At 37.8% G+C, this 11,069-nt stretch overlaps 2 protein-coding genes across 3 annotated transcripts in view; both read left to right on the top strand.

Annotated features, from left to right (window-relative positions):
• NTN4 (netrin 4) overlaps positions 1-11,069 on the top strand; it is a 109,125-nt gene that overhangs the window by 44,067 nt on the left and 53,989 nt on the right. The gene's annotated exons all lie outside the window — the stretch shown is intronic.
• On the top strand, positions 9,984-10,584 carry LOC112065901 (EKC/KEOPS complex subunit LAGE3-like). The gene is given in 3 exon segments (XM_024127425.2): positions 9,984-10,010; positions 10,012-10,387; positions 10,479-10,584. Coding segments are annotated over 3 exon segments (459 nt in total). The 3' UTR covers positions 10,535-10,584.

Here is an 11,069-nt window from a genome sequence, read left to right as displayed (position 1 = left end):
TTGGACCAGCAGAGGCTTATGACTGGAAATGTGAATGGTTCTGGTTTCAGATTTTTCCCATCCCTAAGCTTAGGTGCATTTTATTTTCATGTATATTTTTTTCTGGATTATAAAGAGTTGGTATTAAATTTGGACATAGTTGCCTGTTTTGAATGTGATATTCTTATCCCTATGATTGCTTAACTGAGCAAACTGCACATTAAAAGCATAGTCTTTTGCTTTATTAAGAGCATGGTCATAAGGTCAATTGTCCTCCCACATTTGTGTATCTGTGAACACCATTCATTATACATATGCAGCTGTAAATAACCAGATTCATAAATTGTGTCTGCAGAACAGAAGGTAGCCTCTTAAGAGAGTATTCTTTTACTAGTCAGCTTGTCATAGGTATGTGTGTATAAATCTGACTTTCTTTAGCACAGTTTTTCTTTTTTTTCTTGCGGTACGCGGGCCTCTCACTGTTGTGGCCTCTCCCATTGTGGAGCACAGGCTCCGGACGCGCAGGCTCAGCGGCCATGGCTCACGGGCCCAGCCGCTCCGCGGCATGTGGGATCTTCCCGGACCGGGGCACGAACCCATGTCCCCTGCATCGGCAGGCGGACTCTCAACCACTGCGCCACTAGGGAAGCCCCCTTTAGCACAGTTTTTCTTTATATCAGTCATTCTCAAAGTGTGGTCTCTGCACCAACAGCATCAGGATTACCTGAGAACTTGTTATAATTGCAAATATATATCCAGTCCTACTGAATCAGCAATTCTAAAAATGGGGCTCAGGAATCTGTGTTTAACAAGCCCTCAGGTGATTCCATTGCTTGCTAAAGTTTGAGAGCTGCTGCTTTATAGACTATGCCAAATCCCCTGCAGCCAATGCTGTGAGGATGAGTAATTAGTTAATGAAATCTAGTTTTTACGGGCTAGAATTTTTGATGGCTGATGATAGAGAACTAGGGAAGTTAATGGAAATGATATTTAGTCTGTTTCTTAAGCTATATAAGATTTTAGGGCCATTTTCCTTCTTTGGAACAGGGTGGTAGGAAAAGGCATGAAGTGGGGTACCAGTTCGCAGCCTCATTTACCTTTAAATACTCCTCCTGTGTCTTTTAAAGTAGTACCACCTTTTCCATGTTTCCCCTTCTTTCCAATCCATTCCATTTAGCCCTCACCAGTTCAATTTTTCCTTATCTGTTCATGTCACTGGAAGGCAGAACAGCACAGTGTTTAAGACCCTAGCATTGGAGTCAAATAGATCTGGATTTGACTCACCACAGCATTTACTAAATTAATATCTCACTGAACATCAGTTCCCTAAGAAAATGAGAACAATGTCCACCTTATGTAGTTATTGTGAGGCTTAAAAATATGGTAGCCAGTGCCTGGCATATGGTAGCCTCTATCAACATTGCTGTTGTTATCTTGTATTATCTCAGCCTTTTCTACCACATTTCTCACAGACACTTTCTCCCCAGTAGCGACAGGAATAAATCATAGTGTTTGGGCTTTTTGACATGTTTACAAGGGTAGAGGTTTTGTGTCAAGGAAAACTGTACTTTGATTCCAGCCTGCTGGGATCCCAGAAATTATGTGAAGAGGAGATCTTAAGCTTTTTCTCCTTGTAGCTGGGGAGAACTGATGTAGTTCTCTTTTTCCCAGCAGCTGGTGATTTTACAGCTGTTGGATGATGGATGGTAATAAGAAGGAACATGGAACGTTTCATTGTTTTACTAAAATATCGTTCATTGGATAACAAGAGGCCATAGAATGCCGTGGAGAATTGTTTAAATGCCTTGAGTTACACTAAGGTTAAAGTGGATTTTTCTTTTGTAACCAGAAACTCATTATACAAGAGTGTCAACATTTTGACTAATGTGTTCTAAATCTAAAAGAAAACATTGAAACCTATGGAACCACAATGTGGGGTTTGAGGAAAATATTACTTAGCCTACCTAGCTGTGTAAGGCAAGTTTCAGAATCAATCATATAGTTTCATTACAAAAATTTTTCTAATCTGAATCTGAATACATTTATTCATGTATTTATATTTGCACATCTTATATGTCATGTTTTATAAATTCAGGACAGATTTAAGACCATAGTTTTCTTTTTAAAAATTCTTTATTGTATTGTGAATAAGCCAAATGTACAATAATAATTAGAAAGCTCTTGGCTCTTCAAGGTATTAAGGAAAAGAGCAGAGGGTTTAAAAACAGTCAATAAAGTTATTAAATAAGAATATTAAATCAGAATTTTAAAATATTTTCATATAGCAAACATGCATGTATATTTGGAAATGAACATCTATAAATTAGTGTCAGGTCTTCTCAGCAGAGAAAAAATAATTATCATGGATTATAAATACTGCTGATAATAGTTACAATTTATTAAATGCTTATGGTGTGCCAGGTCTTGTGCTGTCATGTTACAAATTGTTATTGAATTTAATCTTCACAACAACTGCATGAAGTATCATCATCACTTTCTTTCATAGATGAGGAACTGAGGCCTGAGGCTTGGGAATGCTAACTGATTTCCCAAAAGTTAATAAAAAGTAGAGCTCAGGTTAAATTCACCACCTCTTCTCTTTTTGTTGTTGTTGTTGTTAAAAACTTAATCAGTTGTTAAAAACTTAATCTATACTTGATATTATGCCAAGAACAGAGTAAAAAAGAGGGGAGAAAGCACAGGAGGGCCAGTGTGGTAGGGGTGGGCTCAAGCGATTAATTATCATCATGGATCATGGAATCTAAACTGAGCAAAGGGAATTCCCTGGTGGTCCAGTGGTTAGCTTTCTGTGCAGCCCAGCCACAAAATAAATAAAATAAATAAAATAAATAAAATACAATAAATAAAAAATAAACTGAGCAAAGAGGGAAGTGAGGACACAAGAGAGCAAACACTATTCCCACAACCAAAGTTTCCTTGTTTTATATTTTATAAAGCCCTTTCCCATGCATTATTTCACTTGATCCTTACTACAATCCTAGAAGATAAGCATTTTTGTTTCTCTTTTGCAGATAAGGGGAACTGAGGTACAGAGATAAGCATTTTTGTTTCTATTCTGCAGATAAGGGGAACTGCTTGTAGTCACAGTGATAGAGAGCAATTTCTCACATTCAGAGTTCTTACTACCATACCCTACCTCCACCACCAATATGGTACCAAGAAAAAAACTCTCATTAAAAAGACTATTTTTATAGGAATAGGTAATCTATCCAAGTCATCTAATTTCTGTTGAACCAGAAATTATCATTGATTCTCTCTTCTCTTCTATTCGTTACTGAAATGGCCCAAAGGGAAGAAAGAAAGAGTAAAAGCAATAAGTTTGGAAAATCTACAAAGAAAATAATTCAGAAGTGACTATCTTTTGGGGGGTATGAATCATCTTTGATCAGTATCTTTGGTTTTATTAGGAAGAGGGATTTCTGGATCTACCATTCTTTACTTCCATCTCTAGCCATAAATCATTTTCACTGCTGATGAAAGGCAGCAGCAATCCCAAGCAGTTCACTTGTCACATTAGACCAGGAGGAATGGGTAATCCTATCACCAAGGGGCGTGCAATGTTGTATTCCTAATATTAACAAAATAGAAACTGTCAGCTTGATGCAGTTAGTGTGAGACTATTCTCAATTCATTTCAAGGTCTTAGAGTTCTTCTTTCAATACTCCTATGTTAGTATAGTATAACTTTGCCAGTAGTCCCTTGGCAGTGAATAACTACATAGAAGGTGTACAGAGTGTTCTTTATACTTCATTTACTACCTTGTGTTTCCTAGTAGCAGGGCAAGTCAGTAAAGCGTGTTCATGGCTGCAAATTGTTAGTGTTTTGACTATAAGACTGCAAATGAATCTAGCCTTAATTTCCCTCTAAACAGTAAGACACACTCTCATTTAATGGCAAAAGTTGCCTGAGATTACACTTTTTATTTGATGATTAGGAAACCAGAAGACTTTAAACCTAGAGGCGTTACAAAATAATTTTTGCACTCAGGAAAGGAATTCCCTGTGGGGTTCCTTTCAAGGGTTCCCCCAGAACATTTAAGTATTTGTTTATAGGCTTTTGACTACTTCACAGAGAGACTGAAGGATAAAAATACCAGAAAGCTAAAATGTTAGTGTCAGAGCTGACATCTCTGAAAGTAAAATATAAGCCAATAGGAAAGTAAGGTTGATTCTCCAAATAGTATAATATTTGTACATTCAACTTTTCATGAACATGCTTTACAGAAAGTGAATCACGTGTATTTTTAGGTCAAAATTTGGGCACTGTAAGGATACAAAAATGAGTTTCTTTAACAGGTTTAAGCTGCTAGTTCTATAAACTGGGAAACAACAACTTAAATTTGACATTTTTCCTACTGTAAAATACTCCTCAGATATTCAAGGCATATCTCACTTTGCAGATTTTCTTATGAATATTTCCTGTTCAGTCCAGTACCATTTGGGGGTCCATCCTGTGGATAGCTGGGAGCCTAGAGTCAGATCTCTGGATCTGGAAAGCCTGGTCTCCCTGGTTAATTGCTAAGATAATGGAGTGAGTGGAGGGTGAAGCTACATGGAAAGAGAAAAGTTGAGGTTACAGATATCTGACTTCTGGTTCACAACCCCAGGTCTCATATCTCTGTGGTATTTCATTTGTGTCTTGCCAATTTTGTAAAAGCTGGAAATGTACTTCAATTTGTCTTAAAACAATTACATTCAGTAGAAGATAAGTTGTAATTTAAGTCTTGTTCCCTCTTATGAGGCGAATTTTAGTTACCAGACACATAAGGTTAAAATACACACACACACACACACACACACACACACACACACACACAGAGACAAGTATATAGATATATATAATAATTATTCCACAAGATGGAGAAACCTGACAGCCATTTCAAATAGTGAGGAAGACAAGGTCTCTTAATCTTGGCATTCAAAACATTAATACTATAATTGGAGCTAGAGTCATCTTAGCAATGTAAATATTTAATGGAATAAAATAGTACATGTGTGGGGATACAGAAGTAATATGGTGTTTGTTAATTCTTAATAAGATTTTAAAAATCATATGGAATTCTGATACTTTTTTAACTCTCTTGAGCTCTTTAGATGGAAAAAGCAGAGAAAATTGTGGTTTCAAAAACTACAATATATTATATATGGAAATGGAAAAATGATTACTTTTTCCTACTATTAAATATGTTATATATACAAACAATTATGAAATTTGTAAAAGTAAACACTGATCAAATGTCTTTGTCCTTCAATTTTTGCATCTCTAAGGGCACCAGTACCAGGCATGTAACTTAGTTGGCTCAGTCAGCTCTCAGAATTCCTGAAGGGCAATGGTTTCATTGTTTCCCAGATAAGCCCCTAGTAGGCATTAAAATTAAAGGAAACATGGAATTGTAGTATTTCCATATGCTGAATAGAGGCTGAAGATCATAATTGTAGTATATTTCTCTTCTGATTCTCATTTGTAATTTAATTCAATTCTCATAGGTAATAAAAAGAGAATTACACTTTGGCACCTAACTTCACTAACATGCAAAGCAAAGAATTACAGCCTATTTTGTCAAACAAGTAGGTTATTAGTGGCCTTGACACAAAGCCCCAATCATTCCTCAGACCTCCAAGAGTCTGCTGTACTTATCACGATTAAAATATTTACTTCACTGTATTATTTGCTTACATATCCAGCTTTCCCTATCTGCTAAACTATCTGATTTTTTAATGGCAGATACTGGGATAGTCACAATGTCTAACATATAGTGGGTTCAAAAACTCCCCAGTCAATAAATGAATGAATTCATCAATGGCATTGAAAAAATAAGAGATTCATTTCAGATAATAATAATGTTAAAAATATCAATAATAATGACTGTTATTGATTGTGTCACACATCTACATACATTTTCTCTTTTAATCCTCAAATACATGGAGCCAGTACTATTATCCTTATTTTATAGGTAGGAAACTATGTCTTGTTATTAAGGAATTTACCCAAGATTATTGAGAGCAGGGATTGGAAACCCCATGTATCTAATTCCAAAATTTATTCTCTTTATGTCACATTTATCCACATAATGCTAAGAAAAGAACCCAATTTTAAAATGCGCAAAGGTTTAAATAGGTGTTTTTCCAAAGAAGACATGCAAATGTCCAATAAGCCCATGAAAAGATGCTTGACATTCTTAGGCATTAGGGAAATGCAAATCAAAACCACAATGAGATACTGCTTCACATCCACTAGAATGACTATAACCAAACAGACAGATAATAACAAGTGTTAATGAGGATGTAGAGAAATTGGAACCCTCATACATTGCTGGCAGGAATGTAAAATGGTGCTGCTGCTGTCTGGCAGGTCCTCAAAAAGTTTAACATAGAGTTATTATATGATCCAGCGATTCTACTCCTCAGTATCTGCCCAAGTGAACTGAAAACATATGTCTACACAAAACCTTTTACATGAATGTTCATAGCAGCATTATTCATAGGAGCCAAAAAGTAGAAACAACACAGTGTCCATCAACTGATGAATGAATAAACAAAATGCGGTATATCCGTACAATGGAGTATTATCCAACCATAACATGCTACAACGTAAATGAACCTTGAAAACAGTATGCTAAGTGAGAGAAGCCAGACACAAAAGGCCACATATTGTATTATTCCTTTTCTATGAAATGTCCAGAAAAAGCAAATCCATAAAGACAAAGTAGGTTAGTGGTTGCCAGGAGTTGGAGCTCAGGGAGGAATGGGGAGTGACTGCTTAATGGGCACAAGTTTTCTTTTTGGGGTGATGGAAATTCTCTGGAATTAGATGATGGCAATGATTGCACAATTTTTTGGATATTCTAAAAACCACTGAATTGCATGCTTTAAAATTGTTAAAATGATGAATTTTATGCTATGTGAATATAATCTCAATAAGAAAAAATCAAAAGCTAAAAATCAGACCAAACAACTCATGGCTGGTTATAAAGGAACTTTACAAAATGAATATATTTCTTTTCAAGTCCCAGTCATTAAGCCGACTGTTTTAAAAAGCAGTAGCTTTGGATGGATGGGTATTGAAGAAAACCAATTCTTTGAGTATCTGTGGTTGTTGTTCCTGGACATATTCAAATGATCACAGATGTGGTAATGACTGCTTTCTGATAGAGTTGCCAAACAAGCATAAGTTTTTAATATCAGTACTTCCACCTTAATCTTTCATATGAGCATACTCAATAACGAAGACTACGTTTTACAAGATTCACCTGGAAACAAGCAATTTTCCAATATGAAAAGAAGCACCTGAATGAATTAATTCAACAACAAAAGACTCTGGAAGAAAACATGCCCTAGCAACTGGCTTCTTGTACTATAATCAGGGGCTCATTTATCTTAAGTCAACTTTTGTAACACCCTCTGCACTGTATAGAATACTGAGTGACAGTTAAACAGAACTGTCAAGAAAAAAGGAAAACAGTGGGAAATGTGAACTAGAATGAATTTTAAAAAAAAAAGAAAGAAAGAAAGAAAAAACTTTGTATAAGAATGCGAAAACGAATGCAAAATTCCTTGGTGACAAGGAATTTTCCTTTAAAATAACCAAAAGCTATGTGAATACATTGAGCAAGTGAATGTCAATGGGGTGAAAAGTACTTAATAATCCCCCACAGCATTTCTAATAGAATTTACCTGGTCCCCAACTAATTATAAAAACCCATCTAAATCCTCAGAGACATTGAACAAAACTCCACAAGACCTTCCTTCTTTCTTGCATCAAATGCTGCTTGACAGATAAGTTGCTTACAAAATGAGTTCTAGTTTTTCCCTTCACTTAGTTTCTCAGGTTCTTGTCTGATAGTTTTAACAGCATAGGAGAAGTTATATATTGTTAATTCTACTTTTGCTATTTCTTTCTAAAATTGTTCAAATTAAATAGATACTAAAAAATTGAAATTGATATGATCCCTTTTTCCCTCCAGAGATTTTATCATAAGAAGTTATTTTAGGTGTTTGTGGGAAGGAAAAAAAAAAATCTTCCTGATGACATCACTGTTCTAAGATGGAAGCCTCTAATATTTTAGGACTCTCTTGGGAGTTCTGTTCCCTGTTTTGCCACTGATTTGTGTTGTGACCTTGGAAAAGTTTAAATATGAAAAGACAAGTGCAAAGTGAACTTATGAAAACAAGACTTAACTGAGATCAAACGAAGAGCAGAGATGGAGTGGGTCACACGGCTATGTATGATAGCAACTGTCCCAGTGACTCAACACAGTAACGCAGGCAGTAATCAGGCTTGAAAGAAATTTCAGACGCCTTAGCTGTATACCAAGATAGTTTCTTATATAGTATTTTAGGAAAGGCAAAGTCTGCCTATAAAAAAGAACTGCAGCAAGACTCTAATGATATTTGTCAATCTTCTCTTGTTCTATATCTTGAAGAAATTGTAGCTGTTATAGAGGAGAAAAGGAGCTAATTTGATATTATGAGGCAATTCCTTAGATACACTGAAATAAATGTCTTAAAATCAGAGTACCTTTCTTTATTGCCATTGTACACACGCAAATCTGAAACCAAATTATGCATGTAACCTAACTATTCATTTGTAGGATTTATCCAAATAAATATACCTGTTGGACAGACATCATTTTTAAAAGCCCAGTAGTCAGAAATAATTCTTAAAACCCATTGGAAAAAAAAAGCAAATAAATAGTTCTATGTAAGGAAGTAATGATAGAAAAAAATCACATAAATTGGTGATAGTATGATCTTATCTAAATGTAATCTTCATAAGCTTCCTGAGCATCACAATTTTTAGTTTAATGCTATTTTCACTTTTATGGCAGAAATATTTATTACAGTCCCCACAGGAAAGATAAAGTGCCTGATGAAACTGAAAAAAAGAAGCTAGTAGAATTAATCTTGTAAAAATATGAGACATTCAAAACCCATTTAGCTATATAAAGCATGTTGAAATTCCACTTTTAGAAGTATATCCTCAAGTAGTCTAGACAGGAGAACTTTAGGTAACGTGTGGAGGATAAGGAATGGCAGTGTTAAAGGATACATTATGTTTTTAACTTATTTATTTAAATGTATTTATTTATTTTTGGCTGTGTTGGGTCTTCATTGCTGCATGCAGGCTTTCTCTAGTTGCGGCGAGCAGGGGCTACTCTTCATTGTGGTGCGCGGGCTTCTCATTGTGGTGGCTTCTCTTGTTGTGGAGCACAGGCTCTAGGCACACGGGCTTCAGTAGTTGTGGCACGTGGGCTAAGTAGTTGTGGCCCGTGGGCTCAGTAGTTGTGGCTCGCGGGCTATAGAGCACAGGCTCAGTAGTTGTGGCGCATGGGCTTAGTTGTTCTGCAGCATGTGGGATCTTCCTAGACCAGGACTTGAACCCGTGTCCCTGCATTGGCAGGCGGATTCTTAACCACTGCACCACCAGGGAAGTCCCAAGGATACATTTTTAAAGAGTAAAGCCATGACTGTCACACAGATATAAAATAAACGTGTGTCAACCATTTTACTTAACTCAGTAATTAATGAGGGACCAGTAAGACCTTATAACTGCTTCAAAGGAAAATTCGAAGAACCACACATACACTGGCAAATGAAGAAATGTACAGAGGTGCAAAATAGGTCAATATGAAGGGCAATGATCAACTGCATTGTCAGACACAACTGATTTGCATTTCTATGGACAAGAGTTATTTGAAATATTGTTCATTTTCTACAACTTACAGAGTTATAAAATGGTTCAGTGATAATAAAATGTAGAGATGGGCAGAAGACCTAAGTAGACATTCTCCAAAGAAGACATACAGGTGGCCAACAGGCACGTGAAAAGATGCTCAGCATCACTAATTATTAGAGAAATGCAAATCAAAACTACAATGAAGTATCACCTCACACCAGTCAGAATAGCCATCATTAAAAAGTCTACAAGAGCGGATGGGGAGACCAGCAGCCCGGAGACAGAGTCGGAGGCGGAGCGCTGCAGCCATGCAGGCGGCAGAGGCGGACGCAGGCTACAGGCAGGGTGGCGGGCGGCGCTGAAGGCCTGGGCAGCCAGGGGGGCAGGGGCGGCCCTTGCAGTGGGGGTGCTGTTGCCGCTGCAGACAACGGAGCTCTGTGTGTCGCGCCGGCACAGCACTTTCCGGGACCGGGTGGACACCCTGTACCCACGGCCAGAAGGCCGGGAAGCCGACCACACGTATTCGCCCTAAGTGTGCCTTTCCCGTCCACCTTGGAGGCGGAGATCGCCCGTGGCTACCTGGCCCCAGATGCCGAACTGCACCATGGGACTGTTGGGAAGGAGCTCACAGTAAGCGGCAGCGTCCTGGCAGTCCGCTGGAGAGCTGAAGATTCCCACCTCCTCCAAACTTCCATCGTCACCTTTCTTGACCATCTTGGGCACGAACCCGCGTGCCCTGCATTGGCAGGCGGACTCTCAACCACTGCACCACCAGGGAAGCCCTATCGTCACCTTTCTTGACTAGCTTTCTCTGGTGATACGGACCATGCAGCGCTTTGGGCCCCCTGCTGCACGCTAAGCCAGGGCTAGAGAAAGGGATTAAGGTCTAAACTTGTGCTCCTTCCTAGACAGTGCATCCCTCCTAGGGCAGAGATTCCTGTAGTAGTTGCCACTTTATTATGAGGTCCTCATCTTTGCCTCTACTGGCCCTTGGGTGCTGAGGGTTCACTTGTCTTGTTGGGTGCTTAAATGTTCTTAACTACTGAAAATAAAACTGAGCTACGAAAAAAAAAAGTCTTCAAATAATAAATGCTGGAGAGGGTGTGGAGAAAAGGGAACCCTCTTGCACTGTTGGTGGGAATGTAAATTGATACAGCCACTATGGAGAACAGTATGGAGGTTCTTTAAAAAACTAAAACTAGAACTACCATACGACCCAGCGATCCCACAACTGGGCATATACCCTGAGAAAACCATAATTCAAAAAGAGTCATGTACCACAATGTTCATTGCAGCTCTGTTTACAATAGCCAGGACATGGAATCAACCTAAGTGTCCATCGACAGATGAATGGATAAAGAAGATGTGGCACATATATACAATGGAATATTACT

The sequence above is a fragment of the Physeter macrocephalus genome, chromosome 6 (genome assembly GCF_002837175.3).
Source record: "Physeter macrocephalus isolate SW-GA chromosome 6, ASM283717v5, whole genome shotgun sequence".
NCBI lineage: Eukaryota > Metazoa > Chordata > Mammalia > Artiodactyla > Physeteridae > Physeter > Physeter macrocephalus.
Note: the sequence above shows the minus strand (reverse complement) of the source record. Positions and strands in the feature narration are given on the sequence as shown.